Genomic DNA, 27865 nt, shown 5'->3' with positions numbered 1-27865 from the left:
GGCAGGATGAAACATCTATTGTTCTCCAGCATTCTATGGTATCCTTTCTCCTACAACCCAGCATCACCTATCAGCAGGATCAAACATCTATTGCTCTCCAGAATTCGTGGTGGAATAGGACTGGAAGGATTCTGAACATTATGGGGGATTTATTTATTTATTTATTAGATTTGTATGCCGCCCTTCTCCGAGGACTCGGAGCGGCTCACAAAAAGAAAAAAACAGTAAAAATCCAATATTTACAGTTTAAAAAACAGTTTAAAACCCTTAAAATAAAAACAATCATACATCTCATGTAGACCATACATAAAGTGGAAACGGGCCCAGCGGAATCAATTTCCCCATGCCTGACAGCAGAGGTGGGTTTTGAGGAGTTTGCGAAAGGCAAAGAGGGTGGGGGCAGTCCTAATCTCCAGGGGGAGTTGATTCCAGAGGGTCGGGGCTGCCATAGAGAAGGCTCTTCCCCTGGGTCCCACCAGACGGCATTGTTTGGATGGGTTTGCCACAGGATTATCAGTAAGTTGAGATAAAAATATACTACTATATTTATCCCTACAACCAAGTAACAAAGTCTTTCTTGGACCTCTTAGTTTTAAGGTCATTTAACTTTGAGGTTAAATAAACAAATTTTTGGTAAGCTACTCAGGAAATCACAGAAAACTTGCACCGAGTATCCTATCTTAAAGTGTTGGAAAAATGGCTTGAAAACCATGGTAATCTTAGATTGTATCCCTGCACTATAGATAAATGTCTATATTCAATTTTTTTTTAAAAAAAAAAGTAGCATAATTTTGTATTTGTTTTGTTAATGATTATGAAAATAATTCCAAAATTTAGGTACATAAAGATAAAAACAAGAAAACCAAATAAAAAAACAGCACCATCAAAAGCATGCAAAAGATGCTTTACTTTAAACTGAAAAAATGTTCATGGATAAACAAAAATTCTTTGATGGTACTGGATGAATCTATTATGTTCAGTATTTGCATATTTGAACACATAACAAATTCTTTCCAGATATGCTCCCATCATGATAGACATTCCAGTAGATCTCACTCTAATTATTATTGTTGTGTTCGTTTAAAAAGTATTCACAGAATTCTGTGATTGGTTAAGATGCGGCTATTTAGAAAATAGCCGCGAAGGTTAAATCGTTGTCAGTTAAAGAAAGCCCGCCGTTTTAAAGAGTATAAATAGGGCAACGGATTAGCTGTTGCCCTCAATTCGGAAATTGCTGTTCCAGTGCTTGTATCCTGTCTTGTTATGAATAAACCAGTTCTGTTCAAACCACCGGAGTCCTGACTTTTCAGTGGCGACGAGGAGGTCGAACTCCCGCGAACGCAGCCATGAACTCGGCCATGGCTCCACCACCGCCTGTATTCAACTCCGAAACGGAAGCTTGGACCTCGTACATGTCCAAATTCACATTTTTCCTCAAAGCGAGCAATCTACATGATGCCGATGATCAGAGAAAGAAAGCTATATTCCTCGCTTATTGCGGCACAGAAGTCTACAGCTTAGCCTCTACACTCGTTGACCCAGACACTCTGGAAACCATCGCATGGTCAGCTCTACAAGCAAAACTCGCCGCACATTTCCAGCCGACAACTCCTGTCCGCGTATACCGCCACCAATTCGCACAAATGCGGCAAGCGGACGGAGAATCTACCAACGATTTCATTACTCGGCTCCGCGCACTCCTCCCGAAATGCAAATACAAGGATCCGGAGGAACAGTTGATTGACCGCCTCATTTTCGGATTAACCAACATCACGCTACAGAAGAAATATCTAGTAGATGAGGATGCCTCCCTCCAGGACATTCTTAAGGCAGCAAAAGCCTCCGAGGTATCTGAAACATCTGTTGCCGAGATTAAACGCGCAACCTCAACCGTTCATCACATCCCCGATGAATCGACTTGGCACGCCTGCTCTCCCGATGAGAAACACCTGGAATCCACCACCCCAGACGACACCTGCCTCCAAATCCGAAGAGCTCCCGACCACGACGCCAGAGAGACACCCCGTTCAGACAGATGCGCCGGCTGCAACGGAAATCACCCACGTTTTCGCTGCCATTTCAAGGACGCCTATTGTCGCCGTTGCCAGCGCCGCGGCCACATCGCAGAAGTCTGCCGCGCCGCCAATCCAACTCCAGCAAATCCGCAAAACCAACGACCGTACTTCTCACCGAGGAATCGACGACCGCCGTTCTCACGCAACGTTTCCCACCCGGCTGACAACTCACACTCTCCAAACCAACGAGGTAACTGCCCTTCTTCTGTAAACTTCAATTTCCCCACTGCGGAAAACAAGCTATTTGTTTCTCTTTTCCTAAACGGCCTTCCCTGCGAAATGGAATTGGACACCGGCTCCAGACATTCCATAATGCCTTGGAGAAAACTTAAATTATATTTACCTCGTGTAAAAGAGACTGATTTAGAACCTTGGGAACTGGGTTTGAGTGATTTTCAGGGACATAAGATCCCAGTATTAGGATGTTTAAATGTGCCAATTGCTTTTAAAAAGTTTCAAGGGTTTTTACCTCTCATAGTGGTTGACGGTCCTAAACACACATTATTGGGACTTAGATGGTTACAACCCCTAGGCATTGAAATTTCAGGGGTTAACAATGTATGTGACTCTTTTGACTCAAATGACTTATTGAAAGAATTTCCCGAAGTTTTCTCTAGCACACTGGGTAAATATACTGGCAGCCCCATTTCATTTAATTTGGACCCAAATATTCCTCCCATCCGTTTAAAGCCCCACAGAATTCCCATCCCACTTTTGCCTAAAGTGGATGAACAATTGGATAAATTAATAGCTCAGGGCATCTTGATTCCCACTGATCACGCTAAATGGGAAACTCCTATCGTAACCCCTGTTAAACCGGATGGATCTATTAGAATTTGCACAGATTATAAAGCCACAATAAATAAAGCTTTACAGCATAATGCCTACCCAATCCCAGTCGTGCAACAACTCTTGCACACATTAGGAAATGGGTCCATCTTTGTGAAGTTGGACCTGGCCCAGGCATATCAGCAGCTTCCCGTTGATCAAAACACCTCTGAGGCCCAGACGATTGTAACGCACAGAGGTGCCTTTAAATGCACCCGGCTCCAGTTTGGAGTCTCTACCGCCCCTGGCATTTTTCAAGGTCTCATGGAACGAATTTTAAACAATATTCCAGGGGTCGTCCCATATTTCGACGACGTATTAATATCGGCCACATCTAAATCAGAATTGTGGGATAGAATCAGGCGCGTTTTAACTAAATTTAAAGAAACAGGACTCCATTTAAAAGCAGACAAATGTTCCTGGGCAGTTCCCAATGTAGAATTCTTAGGCTTTACAATAGATAGATTTGGAATTCACCCCACAAATGACAAAGTTGATGCTATAAAAAATGCTCCCACCCCCTCAAATAAGACAGATTTGCAAGCATTCCTAGGACTCCTTAACTTTTATTCCGTCTTTCTTAAACAGAAAGCGACGGTGGCAGAACCGCTCCATAACCTTCTAAAGAAAGACTCTGCCTGGACGTGGGGACCAAAGGAACAAGCCGCTTTTACCGCAGTAAAAAATTTACTTTCATCCAACAGTGTTTTAGTACAATATAATATAGCTATGCCTTTATCCTTAACTTGCGATGCTTCACCGTTCGACATAGGAGCTGTCCTCAGCCATAATTTTCCGGACGGCACAGAAGCCCCAATTGCCTATTACTCTAAAACGCTCTCTTCAGCTGAAAGAAATTATTCCCAACTTGACAAAGAGGCGTTAGCCATTGTGGCCGGAGTTAAACGATTTCATTACTACCTCTGTGGTCGCTCCTTTACTTTAATTACAGACCATAAACCTCTCTTAGGCATTTTGGCGGGAAACAAACAAACTCCCGCCTTTCTCTCCCCTCGCATGACTCGATGGGCTATTTTCCTTGCCGCTTACAATTATACGTTAATCCATAGGGGGGGGGGAAGATATAGGGAATGCCGATGCATTAAGCAGGTGCCCCCAAAAAGAATTGGTCAGTGATCCTGCCCCTGCCTCAAGCATTTTATTAATTGAAACAAGTAAACAAAATTTATTAACAGCGACAGAAATAGCCAATCAGACACAAGTAGACCCAATTTTAAAATATATTAAACAATGGATATTAAAAGGATGGCCAAATGAACAGCAATCAAATCAATTTCAACCCTTTAAGAACAGACAGCTTGAATTAAATGTGTTAAAAGATTGTATATTATGGGGAGACAGGGTTGTTATTCCAAAATCCTTACAGAAGCAAGCATTGCAATTATTGCATATAGGTCACCCAGGAATAGTCAAAATGAAAACTATTGCCAGAAGTCATTTATGGTGGCCTGGGTTGGACAGGGACATAGAATCATGGGTTGGTGGTTGTGCACCCTGCCAGAGAACAAGACCCAACCCACCAAAAGCCACACCATCAGAATGGCCAACACCAAGAGGGCCCTGGTCCAGAATACATATTGACTTTGCAGGACCAATCAGGGGCCAATCCTTTTTACTAGTTGTAGATGCATACTCCAAATGGCTGGAAATTGAACTCATGGCATCTACCACTACTAGTGCAACCATAAAGGCACTAAGGAAAATGTTTGCCACAGATGGCATCCCAGACATTGTAGTCTCTGACAACGGGCCCCAGTTAACAGCCCGTCAAATGGAACTATTTTTTGCAGACCAGGGCATAAAACATGTGCTCACTCCACCTCATTTTCCCCAAGCGAATGGGCAAGCAGAATGAATGGTTAGAACCACAAAGGAAGCATTAAACAAAGCACCATTAGGAGATTGGCAACAACAAATCGATGAATTCCTAACCATTCAGCACATAACGCCATCAGCGTCCACGAACAAAAGCCCGGCAGAACTTTTAATGGGCAGAAACCTCCGCTCTAAATTAGACAGAATTCACCCAAATTACCAAAGTGACCAAAAAGAAGTTAAATTACAAAGCGAGAGACAGTTTAGCATTGGGGATTTAATTTACGCTAAAGACTATGATTCAAATGATAAATGGAAAGAAGGAACGGTATTAGAAAAAACTGGTTTAAAAACATATATCATAATATTAACAGATGGGCGTAGTTGGCATCGGCATGTCGATCAACTACGCAAAAGAATTAAAGCTAACTCAGACATTTTGCCTACTATAGAAAAACCAATAGAGGACTTACCAGAACCACTTCGAGACTCCAGCGATGGCTGCCTGTTGCCCCTGGCGGCCGGCGGAGATCAAAATGCATCATCGCAACCAGGCCCGTCAGAGACTAGCCTTAGCGGAGCAACAGAGCCGGCCGTCCAGGCAAGCAGCTCCCAGCAAAATGAACTGCGCAGGTCCCAGAGATCTGTAAAGCCGCCAATCCGCTTACAGGACTATGTGACGTGGATTAACACGTAATCATGGTCTCGTCTAAAGAGGGAGGGGTGTTGTGTTCGTTTAAAAAGTATTCACAGAATTCTGTGATTGATTTAGAAAATAGCCGCGAAGGTTAAATCGTTGTCAGTTAAAGAAAGCCTGCCGTTTTAAAGAGTATAAATAGGGCAACGGATTAGCCGTTGCCCTCAATTCGGAAACTGCTGTTCCAGTGCTTGTATCCTGTCTTGTTATGAATAAACCAGTTCTGTTCAAATCACCGGAGTCCTGACTTTTCAATTATTATTAAAACAAGTGAAAAAATAATTTTAGTCCAAATAATCAAAAATCAAATCACATCAGTCTTTTACTTCAAACTATTGATGTTCAGTTCAAATCAATTCCATTTCATCATGGTTTTTAGAATTTTTTCAAGTAGTCTAGTATCCCAAATCTCTTTATTTCCTTTAAAAGTAACTGATATGCTTGATCCTTATGTTGTTATATTACTATGGCTTCTATAGGCACTGCTTAACTTAACAACAGTTCATTTAGTGAACAATCAAACTGACAACATCACTGAAAAAAGTGACATGACCATTTTTCACACTTACAATCATTACAATAATTCCATGGTCGGGTAATCAAAATTCAGATGCTTGGAAATTGACTTTTGTTACTTTGTTTGTAGGCCATCCTTCTCCTCCCAGACTAAGGGCGGCTCACAAGAGTAAAAATAAATACAATGACAAAAATAAAATTAAAACATCAAAAATACTAAAAACCCACAATAAAAACAAAAAATCATTCCTCTTTCATACAAGTGGCAAGAACTAAGCTTTCGCTCATGGTCCCCAGGCCTGCTGGCATAGATGTGTTTTTAATGCCTTTCAAAAGGCAAGGAGAGTGGGGGCAGTGTGGATCTCTAGAGGAAGTTTGTTTCCAGAGGGCTGGGGCCACAACAAAGAAGGCTCTCCACCATGGACCTGCCAGTCAAGCCAGTTGTTTGACCAGTGAGGCCCAGGGAAGGCTGACTCTCTGTGACCTAACCGGTCGCTGGGATGTGTGAGGCAGAAGATAGTCCCGTATATATTTATGGGACTCATATTTATGATGATTGCAGTGTTCCTGGGTCTTTTGCAACCTTCAGATTCAACCAGATTCATTTAAAACTGTTAATTATTAATTTAACAAGTGCAGTGGTTCACTTAGCAACTGTGGCAAGAAAGCTTGTAAAATGGGACCAAATTCAATTAACAAATGTCTTGTTTAGCAATAGAAATTTTGGGCTCAATTATGATTGTAAGTTGAAGAGTACCTGTGTATCTGGTCCTGTATTTTTATTATTTCCAGTAAAAATAACATTGTATAAGGACAAAGTGGTAATTATTCCCATCCTAAGAATAGATATTTTTCTTAAGCTTATAAAAAATTATAAAGCTTTCTTTCTATGCCTGTCTATCTGTATCTTTATTCATGTACATAAAAGTATTGGTAGTCTGCTTCTCCCTGGATAAGACTTTGAAATACTTTTCTTACATAAAACAATTATACGGTCTGTATAAATCCTGTTTATTGCACATTGCTTACTCTAATTGCTCTTGGCCACTACAAAGTAATATACTGCTGGATTTACAGGCCTTTGCTTTAATTTAAAATACTTAATTTTACAGCTACCAGGTAGTCATTATCTCTCAGTAAAAAGATAAAAAATCATTGAAAGCAGGTCTGGAGTTTTATAGCACAGATTTAGTAATACATTGCTTACATTTTTATTGTTAAATCACACTAAAGATCCATGGCAATAGCAGAATTGTAGTAAATTTGATATTTAGTTTTTATTAGCTGTTTTTGCTCTAATGAATATTGTTGGAAGGACTAATTAAACACAAATTGTTCCATGGTGTTTAGGGAATATGAATCTTCTAGTATTTACTTTGATCATGGGGAAAAAATAAGAAAATATTTATAGCACTGTCACAAGCCATGGCCATTTGTATTTGCATTCCACTGTTACATACACATACCTAAGTCATACATTAATTATTGTCCCTGGATCTCTATTATGTATAATGAACAACTGGTTGAACCAGAATTAAATATGCTTACTTTTGTTACAGTACTTTCTAGATGTTTTCTTCTGAAAGGAATTTGGTTTGCAGCAGAGGTGGAGTAATGACACGGACACAAGAGCTGGATTTAAACTGGGTCATTTTTATTAATTAAATTTGCATAATTTATTTAAATAAATTTGCATAAATTAACTACAGTAATACCTCATGATACGAACTTAATTGGTGCAAGGAGGAGGTTCGTAAGACGAAAGGTTCGTAAGACGAAACATTGTTTCCCATAGGAAACAATGGAAAGTCAATTAATCCGTGCAACCAAAAAAACCCCCCGCAAAAAAACGGCTTTCGGCGACTGCTGGGAAGCCGCGCGGCTGTTTTAAAAGGTGACAGCCGGCCTGGGGGGCTTTCCAGCAACCCCCCGAACTTCCGCGTTTGGCTTCGGGAGACAGCTGGGAAGCGGCGCGGCTGTTTTAAAAGGTGACAGCCGGGCTGGGCGGCTTCCCAGCAACCTCCAGAACCGAACCCAGGGTTCAGAAAAGTTTTGCCTCTTCTTACGAACTTTGTTTGAGTTACGAACCGGCGTTCGGGAGGCTTCTGGGAAGCCCCGCCACCCGGCTGTCACCTTTTAAAACAGCCGCGCGGCTTCCCAGCAGTCTCCGAACGCCGGTTCGTAACTCGAAAAAAGTTCATAAGAAGAGGCAAAATTTTTCTGAACCCCGGGTTCGTATCATGAGTTGTTCGTAAGACGAGGGGTTCGTATCTTGAGGTACCACTGTATAACCCTAAACAAGGACCCGCAGGGTGAAACAATTGCTTCCGAGGCGGGAAATGACGTCATAAAAACCTCCGGGGCAACATATGGGCATAGCTCCATGCTGATCCAGGTGAGGGGCCATGCCCTCACCTGACTCACTGCCATGCACTTGCATGTGGGAGGTCCCGCCGTCTATCCCATACAAGGGGAAAGCAATGGGCGGGACCCAAAGACAGATTCCCCCCAATTGCTCAGGTCGCTTCCACCACAAGCCTTTGGAGAGAACCTGTCAATCATCCCCAAAGATGCCCAACGGAGAACACGCAGTTGCTAAACCACCACCCAGTTCCCCCCCCCTAACCTGCCACGGAGTGGGGGTCAGATCTCTATCTTGGCCCCCCAACTACCCCCTCTAACTGCACCAGCTCGCGCAGTGACCACTGCAGGTCCTGTAAGAAGATGGTGTTCCACTGGTCTGACAGGTGAACACCGTCAGCCCGGTTAAGCCACGGCTGATCTATGGTTGGGGATGGGAAACCACTACCCCACCCAACTCTCTAACCAGCCTGCCCACAGCCTTAGTCACCTTTCCTGACCCTGTGGGAGGCCCTAAGGGAAATGGCGTCCCCAAACAATCCTCAGGAGGATCACAGACTAAACCATTTGCGTGGTTGGCCAAGTTTTGCGAAGAATACGCAAGTCTTCACGGGCATGGCAACACAGTGCCAAACCCCAGACACACACAGGTCATTGCCAATGAGAGCAAGACCGACCCCCTGGGTGCAACACCTCTTGTGCCCCCCTCCCAGGAGCAGCAGGAGAAAGCCCTTCTCTTCGCAGGCCTCTTCTCCCCATCCAGACGTTGCTGACCCACTTGACCCAAGACAGCCGGGTCCCCACGGCGATTCATGCTGCAGCTCGGCTGGCCCAAAAGACCACTGTGGCCACACAGCAACGCCATCGGTCTCGCCCTGGTGGGACTATCTGGAAGAAGGCAAAGAAAAGCTCCCTAGTCTGACACCCTATCCTATTACAGCAACTAGCTGTTCCTAACCTAGATGAGCTGCTAACCGCCATCGGCCCATCCCCAGAGCCTCTGACCCAGGAAACCAGGCGCTGCTGCACTAGTTGCAGCGCCGATACGGAACGAATGCATTCCATAACCGGCGGGGTCGATGCCCATCCCAACTAGAGCCCTAAATTGATAGCGGGTCAGAGGGGTACCATCCTGGTGTTTAAAAAGGTACCCTTGCCACGCACCCCTAAGACTACAGAAATTAGAAAGAGCTGCCTCCGGGCAAACAGACTTATCAGTGGCAGCTGTCAACTCTATCCTGACACCCCTCCGCAATCGGTCAGTTTTGGATAGTCTCACCAACAGGGAGACACTCCCCTCGCCAAATTGCAGGTCGGACATCTGAAAAGCTCAGAGGGATCTGTCAGCCTGAGAGGAGGCTAAAGCCTCGCTGGCTCTCAGGGCCCCAAAAAACATGACACTAGCCGCCGCCTGAAAAAGGGTGTTCCCAGCTTGGTTAATAAGGGACAGCTGCTGCACAGTTAATGCCCATCTACTGTCCACTGGGGGCACTGGTCGCTCCCTTACCCAACCTTCCAGCATCCTCCAAATGCAGAAGTCACAGGTGAAGTCTAAAGAGCCATTGGCCTTGGATAAAGAGGTGAGGCCTGACAGCCTAAATCTAATAGTCCTAACCAACAAGCCGCGCTGCTTAAGCAGCACGCAGAACTCCATAAGGTGATCTACAGGGAAGGGCCAAATGAGGGTAAACCCAAGTTGCCTAAAATCCCCAAACTCCTTACCTGCGTTCTGATATGCCCTCAAGGTACTTGGCACCACTGAGAGGACCATGGCCCCATTGGCTTCAGTCCTCCACTGCTTGAGAGCCCCCCAGGCTACAAAGGTGGTCGGGGAAGGCTTCCGGTGACGCGTGAGCCCATGGAGCCAGGGTCCGAAACCTGGACAACTGACCACGGGACAAGGTGTCAGCGATCCCGTTATCCAGCCCGGAAACATGCCGAGCCAGAAACAGAGCATTTAGGGACAATGACCTAAGCACAAAATGGTGGACGAGCCGCATGACCCTGTCGCTTTTAGACGACAGGGCATTAACCACGTGGACTACAGCCAAGTTGTCTCACCAAAAGTGCACGGTCTTCTCCCCAAATTGCTCTCCCCACAGCTCTAAAGACACTATCAGGGGAAAGAGCTCCAGAAATGTCAAATCCCTAACTAGGGGAGAGGCCCTCCATTCTGGAGGCCACGTGGAATGGCACCACTGGTCACCTAAGATAACCCTGAACCCGCGGGCCCCCACAGCATCCGAGCAGAGCTGCAATTCAGCTTCCAAAAGAAGCTCGTGCCTCCAGAAGGAAAGACCATTAAAGTGGGCCAGAAAACCCTGCCATACACGCAGGTCATCCTTGACCCCAGCGCTCAGGCGGGTGAGATGGTGGGGAAAACGCAGCCCCTTCATCGCATTATATACTCGCTGGGAAAAGGCCCTACCAGGAGCTATGACCCAACAGACAAAGTTAAGAAGCCCGACGAGTTCCTGCAACTGATGAAGGGTCACCTTTCGACTACTTAAAACTATGTCAAGCTTGCTCTGGATTTTGAACAGCTTATCAGGGGGCAATCTGCAAGATTGCTCCACCGAGTCCAATTCAATACCCAGAAAAGTAATCCTGGTAGCGGTGCCCTCGATCTTCTCTGGGGCCAAAGGGACCCCTAGCTGAGCACAAAGGGCTTCGAAGGCCAGCATCAGAGCAGAACATTGCTCTGAACGCGCGGGCCCCGCCAACAGGAAATCATCGAGGTCGTGAATGACAGAACCCAGACATGTGTGCCTCCTGAGCGCCTACTCCAAGAAAGTGCTAAAGCTCTCAAACAGGGAGCAAGATATGGAGCATCCCATCGGCAATGCTCAATCTATGTAAAAACCATCTTCAAAGTGAAAGCCTAGGAGCTCAAAGTCATCTGGGTGTATGGGAAGGAGCCGGAATGCCAACTTAATGTTGCATTTACCCATAAGGGCTCCTACCCCCACACTTCCTAACCATGGCCACTGCCACGTCAAAAGACGCATAGCGAACTGAGCAAAGTTCGTCAGGAATGAAATCATTCACTGAATCTCCTTTCGGGAAGGACAGGTGGTGAATCAATCAAAATTCACCACTGGCCTTCTTAGGAACCACCCCCAATAGGGACACCCAAAGAGTTGGCGAGGGCAGGCATGGGAAAGGCCCCAATACTCTGCCCTTGGCCACCACCTTCTGAATTTTAGCCCTAACAATGTCCTCATGACCCACAACCAATTTAAGGTTGTCGGACATGAAGGCCTTCCTAGGCCCCATATAAGGAATTCTAAAACCCTCCGTAAAACCCTGTAAGAGAGCAGCCGCTCTCTCATGAGGGTTATACTCCTGCAACCACTCCTTCAGCACTTTTAGCCTAATTAGGCTGGGACCCTTTTCCCCCAGCGAGCGGGGGACGTTTGTTCTGTCCTCCCCCATCCTTCTTGTCCTTATCTCCTTTAGGCTTAGGACATGCGCTAGTGGCATGGGAGCCCCCACAGCTCCCACACACGTGTCTGAATTTGCAGGAGGGGCAAAAACACGCCCCCCTGGCTGCAAACGCATGACACGGAGGGGCAACTTTCACTGTGCCTCCCCCAGCTGTCCGAGCCGCGGGCGACGCTGCAGTCTCGCCCTCCATAAAATGGCCACTGTCTGTGCGGTCGCCCCCGGTCCTGGACATATAGGTTGCCGTGAACCACAGATCGGGTACCACTACATCTCAAGAGAGCGTGGGATTGAAAGCTACCCACATCCTAAACGCCACATCATAATTATGCTAAATTGTGCCTTTGTACTCAAAGTGAGCACGGGCAATTAAGTCAATGTATTTAAGCATAGAGAGAGCCCGAGTGGGCTCCCTCTGAATCACTATGGAAGCGTAGGTTAAGTATGCATACAGCCACGAGCTGAAGCATCTGTTAACCTTAACCTTTTTAGGCTTATCCACCTTAACTTCACCCTCTTTCTCCTTCTTAGGGACTTCCCTATTAAGGAGGGACAAAAGGTCTATATACTTCCCTTTCCAAATAGCCTCCCTAACAGAAGAATGGAGGTAAAACCCCAGGGGTGTGGAGGGCAATCCCCATGGAATGGCGGCTGCCTTAATGGTGGCTAAAGGGTCTAAAATGGTGGAAACCCCTAGAGTCGCCTCCCCTGACCCAGGCAAGGGCACTGTAGCCGTTGAAGGGGCCTGAGGCACCGCTGTAGCGGTGGGAGAAGCCCACACCTGGCTACAGGTGATGGCTGAGCTACCCAAAGTGTTGACCCCACTCCCAAAACCCAGGGGCACAATGGCCTGCCCGGTCAGAGTGAGGAGCGGTTGTAGTGTTGGGTGAGGTGTAGTCTCACCTGCCCCCAAGGGGATAGAAGCCATCCATGAGGACCTGGCTCCTAATGAGCCGGGGGACGCTGTCATCTGCCCGGTCTGGGCCGTTGGTTCACCTGGTGGTCCCCCAAGGGCTGCTGGTGCTGAGGGAATGGTGCCACCCAGCCTGTACACCGACCTCCAGCGAGCATCCAGATCATCCAGCCGCTCGAGGATCCTAGACCAAGCATGAGCAGGCATAACAGATTCATTAGCAGTGGGACCCCCCATTCTGCCTCCCCTCCTGACCCCTACTTGTATGTCCTCATGGGCTGACCGGGCCTGGGCTGAAGGTCTTAAAGCCCTCCTGGGCCGAGCCCCAGACTCCACCAGTGGTGTCACAGGCTTCTGCCTCTTAGGAGCCATCAGAGTCAATTTAGAGAAATAAGGCAGAAAAGAAGTATCCAAAAGATGGGTAATCCCAGGTATCCCAGTTACTAGTGAAGTAAGTGAGTTCCCCTATGGCCACAAGTCCCAAAGGCTAGAAGGCCTCCCAGGCCTGCTAGGCCGCACCACCCTGGACCAAGCCACCCATGGGGCACAGTGGCAAGAAACCCCCCTGAAGGAGAAGCCCTCCCAGGGAGATTCCCTTTTTGCCTCCCAGGGAGGCCCAGAAAAGCTCTCCGCCCTGACACCAAACCCGCAGGCCTCCGATGAGGCCTGTGCTCTCAAAATGGAGGACACCACGAGGTCCCTCAAAATGGCTGCTGAATGAGGAGAAACCCAGCTGGGTGTTCGCCTCTTGTTATCCTGGGCGAAAAGGAGGCCCTGGAGCCTGTCCAGCCCTTTTATAGGGCTGCAGGCTCCGCCCTGGATGATATCACTGTTTATTTGTTTTGTGTTCTAACTTTGCTAAATATTTTTAAATATTTCAATAAATCTAATAAAATTTGGCAGCCTTTTGTATTCTCGCTTAAGCATGAACACACGAAGTAACGTGTTCTCTTGCTTATTCTCATGATATTGCCTTCTATGAACTCTGGCGGCATAGTGGTTAAAATGCAGTATTGCAGGCAAGTTCGATCCTGACACGGCTCAAGATTAACTCAGCTTTCTATCCTTCCGAGATCAGTAAAATAAGGATTTGTATTGTTTGAGCAGAATAAGCAAATAATGCTTCTACATTGTAAACTTGTTAAGACTTACAAAGTGGCGCTCAAGGCGGCAAGATGCGCGTATCATTCCGCCTTGATTGCATCAGCGGAATCCCGCCCGGCCGCTCTGTTTAGGGTGACCCGCTCCCTTCTTAATCAGGGGGGAGTTGGGGAGCCCTTGCAGAGTAGTGCCGAGGATTTTAACACGTTTTTTGCTGATAAAATCGCTCGGATCCGAGCGGACCTCAACTCCAATTGGAATACAGAGTCGACTGACAACGAGTCAGTTGAGGTGACTGGGGCACGTACTTGTCCACCTGTCTGGGAAGAGTTTGATCTGGTGACACCTGATGAAGTGGACAAGGCCATTGGAGCTGTGAGTTCTGCCACCTGTTTACTGGATCCGTGTCCCTCCTGGCTGGTTTCGTCCAGCAGGGAGGTGACACGGAGCTGGGTCCAGGAGATTGTCAACGCTTCTTTGGGGAGGGGGTCCTTCCCCGATCCCTACAAGGAGGCACTTGTGTGCCCCCTCCTCAAGAAGCCTTCCCTGGACCCAGCCATTCTCAACAACTGTTGACCAGTCTCCAACCTTCCCTTTATGGGGAAGGTTGTTGAGAAGGTGGTGGCGCTCCAGCGGTCCTTGGAAGAAGCCGATTATCTAGGTCCTCAGCAGTCAGGATTCAGGCCCGGCTACAGCACGGAAACTGCTTTTGTCGCGCTGATGGATGATCTCTGGCGGGCCCGGGATAGGGGTTTATCCTCTGTCCTGGTGCTTCTTGACCTCTCAGCGGCTTTCGATACCATCGACCATGGTATCCTTCTGCGCCGGCTGGAGGGGTTGGGAGTGGGAGGCACTGTCCTTCAGTGGTTCTCTTCCTACCTCTCTGGTCGGTCGCAGTCGGTGTTAGTGGGGGGTCAGAGGTCGACCTCTAGTGGGGTGCCTCAGGGGTCGGTCCTCTCCCCCCTACTATTTAATATCTACATGAAACCGCTGGGTGAGATCATCCAAGGGCATGGGGTGAGGTATCATCAGTATGCAGATGATACCCAGCTTTACCTCTCCACCCCTTGTCCAGTCGGCGAAGCAGTGGAAGTGATGTGCCGGTGCCTGGAGGCTGTTGGGGTCTGAATGGGTGTCAACAGACTCAAGCTCAACCCGGATAAGATGGAGTGGCTGTGGGTTTTGCCTCCCAAGGACAATTCCATCTGTCCGTCCATCACCCTGGGGGGGGAGTCACTAACCCCCTCAGAGAGGGTTCACAACTTGGGCGTCCTCCTCGATCCACAGCTCACATTAGAGAAACATCTTTCAGCTGTGGCGAGGGGGGCGTTTGCCCAGGTTCACCTGGTGCACCAGTTGAGGCCCTATTTGGACCGGGAGTCACTGCTCACAGTCACACATGCCCTCATCACCTCGAGGCTTGACTACTGTAATGCTCTCTACATGGGGCTACCTTTGAAAAGTGTTCGGAAACTTCAGATCGTGCAGAATGCAGCTGCGAGAGCTATCATGGGCTTTCCTAAATTTGCCCATGTCACACCAACACTCCGCAGTCTGCATTGGTTGCCGATCAGTTTCCGGTCACAATTCAAAGTGTTGGTTATGAACTATAAAGCCCTTCATGGCACTGGACCAGAATATCTCTGGGACCGCCTTCTGCAGCACGAATCCCAGCGACCAGTTAGGTCCCACAGAGTTGGCCTTCTCCGGGTCCCGTCAACTAAACAATGTCGTTTGGCGGGACCCAGGGGAAGAGTCTTCTCTGTGGCGGCCCCGACCCTTTGGAACCAACTCCCCCCAGATATCAGAGTTGCCCCCACCCTCCTAGCCTTTCGTAAGCTCCTTAAAACCCACCTCTGTCGTCAGGCATGGGGGAATTGACATGTTCCTTCCCCCTAGGCTTATAAAAAATTATGCATGGTACGCTAGTGTGTATGATTGGTTTTAAATTGTGGTGTTTTTTAAAGTAATTTAAATATTGGATTTGTCTTACATTGTATTGCTATTGCTATGAGCCGCCCCGAGTCTGCGGAGAGGGGCGGCATACAAATCTGATTAAACTTATAAACTTATAAACTGCCCAGAGTGCTATGGGATGGTATATAAGCATAAATGTTATTGTTGCTATTTCATTTCCACTCATAAGTGAGGGAACACATACCAGTCAGATATAGAATGGTATGGGCACTGACCTGCCATCTCTGGAATTGTTTTATAGAGTCTTCTGCTTTGGAGAGTGGGAGAGAACCATTTCTGCCAAATCTCTATGCCAATTCTAGGATCATATCAACCTGAATATCAACTGACTAGCAATAACAATAAGAAACCTTCACAATAGAACTCTTTCTTTGTATGTCAAATATTGTTTGCAGTACTTTTGGAGACAGATTTGTCATCTGCACAAAACATGTTTTAAAAAATCTAACTATTTCAATATATAGGGAACAATATTTCTTGACCTAAAAATGTCACCAATATATTAATTGCTTTGCTTAAGAACTTGCAAAAATGAATAAAACCATTCAAGAAATTAAAAATGCTAAAAATAAGCAAATTAAGACAGACGAAGATTAAATGATTGTTAATCTAACAAAAAAATTGATGGGAAGAACAAGAGATTTTAAGAAGATATATATGTTCTTTATTGATTATAATAAGATTTCAAAATAACAGAATAACAGAGTGGAAGAGACCTGGGAGGTCTTCTAGTCAAACCCCATTCATTTCAGACAAATGTCCAGACTCTTTTTAAAAGCTTCCAGTGTTGGAGCATTCACAACTTCGGGCGACAAGTTGTTCCACTGATTAATTGTTCTGTCAGGAAATTTCTCCTTAGTTCTAGGTTGTTTTTCTCCTTTATTAGTTTCCATCCATTGTTTCTTGTCCTGCACTCAGTATCTTCGGAGAATAGATTGATCCAGAGGTGGTATTCAGCAGATTCTGACCAGTTCTGGAGAAGCAGTAGTGGAAATTTTAATAGTTTGGAGAACCGGTAAATACCACCTCTAACTGGCCCCACTCACATCTATTCTCTGCCTCCCAAGTCTCAGCTGATTGGGAGGAAATAGAGATTTTGCAGTAACCTTCTTATGGAGTGTGGTGGGAACTTTACTTTTTTTACCATTGAATTTTATTTTGTTAGCTAGTGCCCAATGTTCAAGGTGTCAAGGTCCTTCTGTATCTTAAGCTTATCTTCTGGAGGGTTGGCTATTCCTGCTAGTTTGGTGTCATCTGCAAATTGATGAGTTCCCCATCTATTCCTTGTCCAAATTATTGATGAAGATGGTAAAGAGTACTGGGCCTAAAACTGAACCTTGGGGTACTCCATTGCATACTTCCATGTGGATGCAGTTCTATTGAAGGCTACACATTGAGTATGGTTGGTCATCCATTTACAAATCCATCTGATGGTGATGCTGTCTAATTCACTTTTTTCTATCTTATGAAGTAGTAAGTTGTGGTATATTTTATCAAATGGCTTACTGCATAGATTTATTTGTATATAATAGCACAGTGTTTCCCAACCTTTTTTGAACCACGGCACATTATTCACATTTACAAAATCCGGGGGAACATTGAGCAGGGGGAGGGGGGCTAAAAAAAGTTTGGACAAAAAAAATATCTCTCTTCCTCCCTTTCGTTCTATTTCTCTCTCCCTCTTTCTCTGCCTTCCTTCCTCTTTTTTCCCTCTCTCTCTCCATCCCTCTTTGTTTCTCCCTTCCTTCCCCTCTCTTTTGCTCTCTTTCTCTCTCCCTCCTTCCCTCCCTCTATGTCTTTCCCTCACCCTCCTTCCCCCTTTCTCTCTCTTTCTTTCTCTCTCTCTCTTTTGCTGTCTTTCTCTCTTTCTCTCCCCCCTCTCTCCCTCTCTCTTTCTCGCTATCTCTCTTTCTCTCTCTCTCTTTGATTTCTCTCTCTCTCTCCCTCTCTCTTTCTCTCTCTTGCTATCTCTCTCTTTCTTTCTCTCTCTCTTTCTCGTACACCATGCCGCAGCAGCAGCATTGGGCAGTAGCCGTAGGGCGGCGGTAGGGTGGTCAGCTGTGAGGCGGAGCTCCAGAATGGAGGCACCGACGGCGGTGGCTGGATGTGTTGCTAGACGCCGTACATGCTGGTGTTGCACTGGGCATGAGTGTGGGGCTGGAGCCTCCGGCCCAGCCCAGCCAGCAGGCAAGTGCCAGCCACACAATGCCAGCATGTATGGCATACAGCAACATGTCCAGCCGCCGCCATCAGTGCCTCTCTCCTGGAGTTCTGGTTCGCAGCCAACCACCCTGCCACCGCCCAGTGGCTACTGCCTGGTGCCGCTGCTGCCGCCGCCCTCCCACTGCCACCGGCCTCCCGCTGGGCCACAAAGATAACCTGCTGCCGCCGCCAGGGAAGCTCCAGCCAGGCGGGGTGCTGCAGCTGCTGGAAAACTTGGAAGATGCAAAGAAGGAAGCTCAGCTTCTGGTCTCGCAACTTTTTGCTGAGCTTCCTTCTTCACGGCACACCTGACCATGTCTCGCGGCAACAAAAATGGTAGATACTGAGGATTCCATAATCCTTTGTCAGAGTCGATAGTTTTTCGTCTGGGATTTTTAAAATATATAAAATAATACTTTCTATTTTTACTTTCTTATCTAGGTACTTGTCTAGGTATCCAAGATGAACAATTAAGGCTATTAGATCTGAGCTGTTTAAAAAAAACCCCACTATATAGTAGCTAAAATGATAACTTTCCTGTTAAGGTTAAAGGCATATAGTGATTAGTTGAATTTTGATAAATATTGATAAATATTGGGCTTGTTTTTTGTAATTTTATTTAATTACAAAATGTTAACCCTAACCTTTCCTAGTTCTCAGCAGTTTTATGTAAGATACAAAGTATCAATTTTATAAAATATTGTCTTCCCTCACCAGCAGATTCATCCTTTGTACATTTATTTTTCGCTGAAAATTAACAGAATGCTTCAAACAATACTAGTATTGGTTATTAACAGGCAATTTCTATTATTAATAGGCAACTTCTATTATTCACAGCCATTTTTAATAGTCATAGTTATTAGCCCTTTGTTAACTGAATCCTAACACTACATTCCAATATTTCAAGAAACACTTTTATTATATACTATATTTATTTGCTCAATATAATTATATACTGCTTTATTTGGATAGATTCTAATTTATGTACAATTAATCCATATAAAATGAATCAAATTATAATTAAGAACAAGAAATGCATGCCTTAGAGAAAAATCCTCATTATTTAATGTTAAAAAAAAAGATTAAACTATTGATTTTTATGACTCCCTAATTTTTAAATGTAATTTCACTCTTGATTGTACTTCTATTTTCTTGTCTTTAGAAATATTTATGTTATATGGTTTCATAGCTTTTAACTGAGCTGCCCAGAGTCACCTTGAATCAAGATGGGTGTTAAATAAATTTAATAACTCAATAAAATAAAAATAAATAATGTAAATTCCTTAAACCACTTAGCAACAGTATTTAGATTTATATACCACCTCGCAGTGCTCTATAGCTCCCCCTCTAAGTGGTTTTTACAAAGTCATCATATTTCCCCCAACAATCTGGATCCTTATTTTACCGACCTTGGAAGGATGGAAGGCTGAGTCAGCCTTGAGGCTGATGAGCATCGAACTGCCAAATTGCAGGCAGCTGGCAGTCATCGGAATAGCAATGCATTCTAACTACTGTGCCACCTCAACTCTTAACAATAATGCTCTTAACAGTTTAATTAAAAATAGAACCAAAGTATGTGAAACCAGAAAAAGTAAAATATTTTCATAATGAAGGGAACAAATATACATCATAAACTAACCCAACATGGTTCAACCTAAATGGACATACCAAAACTGATTTTCAAGGTCCTTTGAAAGAATAGCAAAGGTGATAATCTATCTGTTGTGGTTAGCTCTGGTCCAGCTCCTGCCCCAAGGAATGTGCAGGTGGATGTGGGGGAGACATCCACTTGCTGCAGACCTGTTTTGCTCCCAGTGGAATCTGCCGATGAAGTCTCCTCTGACCAAGGAGGCATGAGTGACTGGGAGGAGAAGAGTTTCTCAGACAGCCCAGGAGGAGATCAATCATCTGTATCATCTCTGGATTCTGAACAAGAATTAATGATGCATCCACGCATATGTAGAGTGATGCATAGGAAGCAACAACTAAAGGATTATTACAAGATAAAATGAGGCCACCTGTGGTTGGATGGGGCTGCTGTAATTAGTGCTGCTGCTATAAATAGCAGCGTGTGGGTTTGGCCATTGTGGAGAATTATCTGATCGTTGTGTGTCATGAATGTCTTGCTGACTCCGGCCTTTGTTTGTTGACTTTTCACCACTTTGAAACCAAAGCAGAACAAAGTGTGTTTCACTTCATGGAAGAAGAAGGGCTGTGAACAGTATAATTATCCACCAACCCCCCAGACACACACCGTTCCTGACTGAGGTGTTTTGGATTGTTTGCTGCTCTTTTTTCTGGCATTTATCTGATCATGGCTGCTGGTATGGCAGAAATCCAAGCAGTCTTCAATGCTCTGAAGTTGGAAATCCAAGGGTTAACACAGATAGTGCTGCAATTACAGAACTAGGTGGATACATTATCTCAGCAGCCTGTTATTCCACCGGTGCAGCCAGCAACTCCTTCCCCACAGCCCCTACCAAGGAGAAAATGCTTTGTGGCTCTGCCTGAAAAATTCTGGGGTGACAGACGCATGTTTGCAGCTTTCCTCAGTCAGGTGCAGTTGTTTATTAATGCACAACTGCCCCATTTTCCAAGAGATGCAGAGAAGGTGGCATTCCTCTGCAGTTTGTTGGCTGGCCCCACTGCTTCCTGGATGTCTCCATTGCTGGACAGAGATGATCCGATACTGCAGGATTACACCGCCTTTTGCGCCCAGTTGCGCCGGCAGTTTTCGGATCCAGTGCGGGACCAGACAGCCACGAGGGCATTGAAACAGCTGAAACAAGGTTCATGCCCATTAGTGAACTATTTAAGTGACTTTCGTAGCCTCAGTGGACAGGTGCAGTGAGAATGAGGCCGCTTTGATGGAGGCATTTCAGGATGGCTTGTCAGAGACGATGCTTGATGAGCTGGTGCACGAGGCTCTGCCGGGCACCCTGGATGAGCTGGAGCAGCATTGTTTGGCCATTGAGGCTTGGCTGCTGGCTCGAGAGGTGCACCAGGCTGGGCGGTCCTCCCCCCACATTTCAGGCGTCACGCCAATGCCTGCTCCACGGTGGGGGGGTGTCCGCTATGCCCATGCCGACCCCGGTTCCTGTACCCCGTCACTTCCTGCCTGCCATGCCTCCATGTTTAGTGGATCGTGCCCCTGACAGGCAGCCCATGGAGGTGAACTTCATGTGACCCCATTTGTCCCCGGAGGAGAAAGCGCAGCGCAGTGCGACAGGCCGGTGGTTCTATTGCAGGAGGGCAGGTCATTTCATGCATGCCTGTCCCAACAAATGAAGGAGCACAGTTGCTGCCACGGTTTCGACTCCTCCCAGTCCTCTTGATTCCACACCGACTCTTGCAGGACAGCTCCCAGACTCGTCAACTCATGTTCCCACCATGGTTCCGGATTCCTCGATGGCTGTCCCCATGCCCCTGGTTTCCCTGCCGAAGGTGCAGTCGGGAAACGAGGGTGGCCCGGCTTGGTGGCAACGCTAGGTCGGGCTGGCATTTCATCAGTTAAGGATTCTTTGGATAACAACCCCAGAACGTATCGTCACCTCACAATTAATGTCAAGCTCCTGGTGGATTGGCGTACTCAATCGATTTCTCCTCTTGCCCTCATCAATTCGGGGGCCACCACGAATTTCCTGGATGAGGAGTTTGCACAGAGACATTTGTTGCCCTTGTGCCCTGTGAACCCTCCATTGACTGTAGAAACCATCGATTGGTGGGTGTTATTGTCTGGGCCCATCCGTTGTCAGACCTTGCCAGTGCAGATCAGCATCAGGACTCATGAGGAGGCTTTACAATTTTATGTCAAGCGGGGCCTCCATTTCCCTCTTGTCTTGGGGTTGTCATGGTTAAGGGCGCATGATCTTCAGGTGGTGTGGTCGCAGAACATTGTCACATTTTCCAGTTTACAATGTGTCGACCACCATCGTCACATTTGCAAGGGCCTGGTATCCCCGCAGCAGTGTTACCGGGGGGCCTCACTGAGTTTGCGGATGTCTTTAATGAAAAAGAGGCAGACCGCATGCCGCCGCATCACCCTTATGATTGGCTGTTACCCGATGCCAAGTTGCCAGCTGGTCATTTGTACTCTATGTCGGAACCTGACTTAGTGGCCCTCAAGGGCTTCATAGATAAAAATCTGGCCAAAGGGTTCATCAGACCATCCACCTCCCCGTTATCAGCGCCCGTCTTGTTTGTCAAGAAAAAGACTGGAGACTTACATTTGTGCTGTGATTACAGGTGCCTGAACGCCATTACGGTGCGCAACCACTATCCTTTGCCACTAATTCCAGAATTAATGGAACGTTTACCAGCTGCCACTGTTTTTACTAAGATACACATACACAGCACTTATAATTTGGTACGTAGAAGGCCATGGGATGAGTGGAAAACAGCGTTTGGCACCCGATATGGACATTTTGAGTATAGAGTGATGTCCTTTGGACTCACCAATGCCCCGGCTGTTTTCCAGCATTTGATGAATGATGTATCCAGAGACATGTTAGACCATTTTGTGGTCAAATATTTGGATGACATTTTAGTGTATTCCCCCTCCATGGCTAGTCATTTGGGACATTTGCGCAGGGTTCTGCTCTGGTTGAGAGAGCATCATTTATAGGCTAACCTGGAGAAGTGTCAGTTTCTGCAGACCACCATAGAATTTTTGGGTCATGTCATTTCTCCAGGGGTCATAGCCATGGACCCGGGCAAGGTGTCAGCACTAAAGACCTGGCAACCCCCAAAGAGAGTCAAGGATGTGCAGAGGTTGTTGGGGTTTGCAAATGACTATCGCACATTCATACCAGGGTTTACCCAGTTGACCGTGCCTCTCACCCGGTTGTTGCAAAAACAGGTCTCATTCCATTGGGGTGAGGAGAAGAAGCAGACTTTCGTAGCTCTTAAGGACGCTTTCATGAAAGAGCCCTTGTTGCAGCATCCAGATCCGTGTCGGCCGTTTGTCATTGAGACTGATGCCTCTGATGTTGCCGTCGGAGCTGTACTTCTCCAGGCCCATCCCGAAGGTGGTACCTTGTTTTCGTGTGTCTACTACTCCAGAAAACTCATGCCCTCGGAAAGAAACTACACGATCTGGGAAAAGGAACTTTTGGCAGTCAAGTCGGCATTCAAGACATGAAGACATCATCTCGAGGGCGCCCGACATCAGGTAGAGGTCAGGACCAACCATAAAAACTTGGAGTACCTGCAAACGGCCCAAAAGTTGAACAAATGACAGATATGTTGGTCATTCTTTTTCACAAGGTTCAACTTTTGGATCCGGTACACACCCAGCTTCCAGAATCCCAGAGCAGATGCTTTGTCTAGGAAACCACAGTTTCTGCATCCGAAAGAGCTGGCCCCATTACAGACAATCTTGCCAGCAGAAGTGCTGGCTGCTACCCAGGACCCCGTCGACTTGCAGAGGCGTATCCATGAGGTGCAGCAGGGGGATGGGTTTGTGGCACAGCAGGTATGGTGCCCAATTCTCCCTGGACATTTGCTGAGGGACTGCTCCAGTACCAGGGGCAGTTGTACGTCCCAGCAGGGCCGCTTCGTGGATTGATTCTGTCCCAATGCCATGACAATCCTGCAGTCGGTCATTTTGGCTTGTTTAAAACCTTGGCCTTAGTGACTCGAACATATTGGTGGCTGCGAATCCAAGATGACATTCACTCATATGTTGCCACATGTGAATGGTGTCATGTGGCCAAGTCAGCCACAGAGGCCATTACAGCCATTGCCAATGCCCACGATGCCGTGGGGGGCTGTGTCTATGGACTTTGTCACACACTTGCCCCCCTCATCGCGGTTCACCACAGTCATGGTGGTGATGGACATGTTGACAAAAATGGTCCATTTCATCCCCTGTCACAAGGTACCCACATCCCATGACACCACTAAATTGTTTTTGCAACATGTCTTCCGGATCCATGGACTTCCAGATCGAGTTGTGTCAGACCAAGGAACTCAGTTCACGGCACAGTTCTGGAAAGAACTTATGTCTGCTTTACAGGTCCAAGTGTGTCTTGCTTCGACCCAGCACCCTCAGACTGATGGGGGAACAGAAAAAACCATTGGAATTTTGGAACAATACCTGTGGTGCATTATGTCAGACTGGCAGGCTGATTGGACACGTTTCCTCCCGGTAGCGAAGTTTGCATTTAATAACTCCCGGAATACCTCCATAAGACTCACACCATTTTATGCAAACTATGGCTTCCATCCCCAGTTTTTCCCGTTAACTGCATTAGATTCCCTGGTCCCCGCAGCAGAGGACTTCTTATCGGAACTGCAAGCGGTTCATGAGATGGTGAAGCGGTATTTGATTAAGGCCAAAGAGGACTACAAAAGGGTGGTGGACCTGTCCTGGCAAGACGTCCCCCCGTTGGCTGTTGGTGACCAGGTGTGGTTATCCACTAAACACATCGCTTCAGAATTACCTTGACGTAAACTGGATCCATGCTTCATGGGCCCTTTCCCAATTGAGAAGTAGAGTGATGCATAGGAAGCAACAACTAAAGGATTATTACAAGAGAAAATGAGGCCACCTGTGGTTGGGTGGGGCTGCTGTAATTAGTGCTGCTGCTATAAATAGCAGCATGTGGGTTTGGCCGTTGTGGAGAATTATCTGATCGTTGTGTTTCATGAATGTCTTGCTGATTCCGGCCTTTGTTTGTTGACTTTTCACCACTTTGAAACCAAAGCAGAGCAAAGTGTGTTTCACTTCGTGGAAGAAGAAGGGCTGTGACTTTCTTCACAGCTGCAAGCTAAGTACTTACGAACTGATAAGGGACTTGTACAAACTACCAGGTTGTTTTGGGACGAGTGCTCTTTGCAATACAAAAAGAGTGCTTAGTTTATTTTGAATTTTGTGATAAAGAACATTGTTTTGAATTTTCAAACGTGTGTGTGTCTGAAATTTGTACCTTTGAATTTTTGGGAGGGTCCTACCAGAGAGTCTGGCAGAACACTATCCTTGAATTGCAGCTGAATGTCAATATTCCAGGTAGCATCCAAACTAAATTAGAGTCCAATTCAAAGTATTCTTCAAATTTCCAATTTGTTTCCGGAGCCATTCTGGAATCTGATTTTCCCTCCCATGTGAAAGTTCCTATCCCTTGTGCCCCACCCACAAACATGTCACTTTGTCCACTCAGATTGTGACAGCGTGGCAAGTCCTCCTTCTGCTTCCGTCCAGGTAGATGGCCATAGGATGGCCTTGAACCCCTCGAAATAATGCTTTGTGGCTGCATCTGTTCCCTCATGAAAATCACCCCTGCCAATTTCCCATAAACATCAGACCTTCTATAGATAGTGTGGCAAGCTGTTTATTTATCACCAACCTCTGCACTGGCTTAACACTAAAAGCACATTGGTAACTTGTGGAGTTTGTGTAGTAAGCATTATTTCCCCCACAAAACAATAGTGAGACTGGTTAAAAAAATATTGAAATTAAATCTAGCAAATAGTTTGGTGCTTTGGGCTTTGAATGTGATGCTGAACTCAAATGATGAGACCTCGTATTACAAAGATTTATAAGATTTCAGGTCTTAATTTTCAAGACCTGAAAAAAATTATATGGTTAAACTGATGAAATTTTTTCTTGGTTTTAGTTTGGTGGCCACCAAGGAAATTGACAGTGCGAGATCCCGTAGTATGCCAATGTCTCCTTCAGATTTTCTGGATAAATTAATGGGAAGAATGTCAGGCTATGATGCAAGAATCAGACCAAATTTCAAAGGTAATGTAATCTTCTAGGTTATTTATTTAATTCCAGTATTTTCATTTATGCTAAAACTTGTTTCTAAATTACTTTCTTAAAGGACACATTTAGCTAAAACTGCAATTTTGATTATGACCTTGATTCCATACATTTTAGTAAACAAAAATGTTTCTGTCCATATTGAAATTTGAAAAGAATTGGCAAGGGAGAAGTTTAATCAAAGATGAAGCATTTTTTTAAAAGAATAGAGTAGATATAGTGAAAACAAATGTGTTATACTGAAATTAAAAATGTAATTTCATTACTCATTTATTACTTTATGGTACCAGGTACATTTATTTTTATTTTTCCTATGAATTTTTATTTATTGATTGATAATCTTCTAGTGTTTTTAGAATTTTACATTCATTTGATTGCGAATTTATATTGTATTTAGTATTGTTATTTTTATCTATACTATGTTGGATTCTATGTTAATTTATTAAAAACAATCATCATTAAGCACAATAAGAATAAAAAATTGGATTAAACTCTATAATTATATCTTGTTACATGTTTGTTTGACTGAATTGTATACTATCCATTAGTCAAAGCTGGAAGTAAAATGCATAGTGGAAAGTAATAGCTGCATGGCACAATAAAATACAAGATTCCTTAGCAACTTTTAATAAATATTCCAAGCTAATAACAAAGAAAATGATCAAATAGTTGGGACTAAGATTTGGCTGCTAAAGAATGGAAAGAAATAATGGCATTTAAAATTAGTTGTGATGGAGGGAAATTTGGTGATTTCACCAAAAAAAGGGAATAAATTAGAGAGGGAGGGGGAGAGAGGGGGGAAGGGAGGGAGAGAGAGAGAGAGAGAGTTTGAAGTCTTCTGATTTAGAGCAAAGGATTAGAGCAGATTTACCAAACTGCTTCAATTGCAGATGCAGTCTGAAAATCACACAAATATTGTAATGCAAAACACCTAATGATCATACGAAGCCATGCAGTTCTACACTGATCCTCAGACCATTGGAGATAAATTGGGCCAGGTATAAACTTCTATAACGATGAAAGATACTTCTAATATTGTATTACAATTTCACTACTTTTCATTCTAACTATTTCCAGGACTGTTAATATTTATTTATCACTATCACTAAATGTAAAGCTATTATTTCAAACAAATAAATTTCCCTCCTTTCTTTGTGTTTTTAAAAAGATCTCAGAAAAGAAGATATAAATAGAAAGCTTAATTCTTAGTATTTCATTTAGTAATTGGATTCTGAAGCTTAGAATACATACAGTACAATCATCCTGAACTACTATATTATAGTGTAGAATATGGGATAGATTAGTAGATTTTGCAACTTCAAAATATTTATGATATTGTGTGATATTTTCTAAATCCATCCCCTCCCCCCACCACCCGGTAATAATTTGTGGTATTTTACAAGTACTTGAGTTCCAGTTAAGCAGAAAGCAAAAATTAAAAATAAATAAAATATTATGCATCCACAGTGTAGGAATTATATATAACTACCGGCAATTTAATTAGTTCAACTAATTTTATTTAACTTTAATCAAAATTAAAAAGGAAGTTACCATGCTGCAAAATAAAACATCAGCTTGGAAATTTTATATTATTGTTTTTATAAATTTACAATAGGTCTCATGGCCCTTAAAAGAAAAGAAAAGAATGATTCATTAGTTTGTATCTTCTTATACCCCAAAAGCTGAAGGTGGATAGCCATTGTCCTATAAGAATGGAGAATGTGATAGCAAGTAAAGCTACTAGATTTTTTTCTATTGAATTAGTGTTTGGGCATTATAAATTGGGCAATTATTTCATCAATAGGGTTTGATCATAAAACATGGAAGTGATATTAAGCAACTAATAATCATCTGATCATCTTCATTTCACTAAGATACATTGAACCATTTGGGAAGATTTAGATATGATAACATAATTTATTTTTTCTCTTTAATTTATAAGAAGTCATGTTTCAAATGATTAAAAAAATGTTAACAGGATAGTAATTGCCCAGAAATGGAGTGAACCTCCTTTCACTAATATAGTCATGTTATTTGTTGGAAATATGTTACATTTTACTTGTAAAGTGACCTATGATGTAATCAGGTTTTAAATATAAAAGTTTTTGCTTCTAAATATTTACAATTAAAATGTAAACCATGTGAATCAT

At 44.8% G+C, this 27865-nt stretch overlaps 1 protein-coding gene across 1 annotated transcript in view; it reads left to right on the top strand.

Annotated features, from left to right (window-relative positions):
• The window catches only part of GLRA3 (glycine receptor alpha 3), a 130073-nt gene that overhangs the window by 10542 nt on the left and 91666 nt on the right, over positions 1-27865 (top strand). The window contains exon 2 of the mRNA XM_070756610.1: positions 25567-25694. Within this exon, the coding sequence (XP_070612711.1) occupies positions 25567-25694 (128 nt within the window). The remainder of the gene's footprint in view (positions 1-25566; positions 25695-27865) is intronic.

The sequence above is a fragment of the Erythrolamprus reginae genome, chromosome 7, assembly GCF_031021105.1.
Source record: "Erythrolamprus reginae isolate rEryReg1 chromosome 7, rEryReg1.hap1, whole genome shotgun sequence".
NCBI lineage: Eukaryota > Metazoa > Chordata > Lepidosauria > Squamata > Dipsadidae > Erythrolamprus > Erythrolamprus reginae.
Note: the sequence above shows the minus strand (reverse complement) of the source record. Positions and strands in the feature narration are given on the sequence as shown.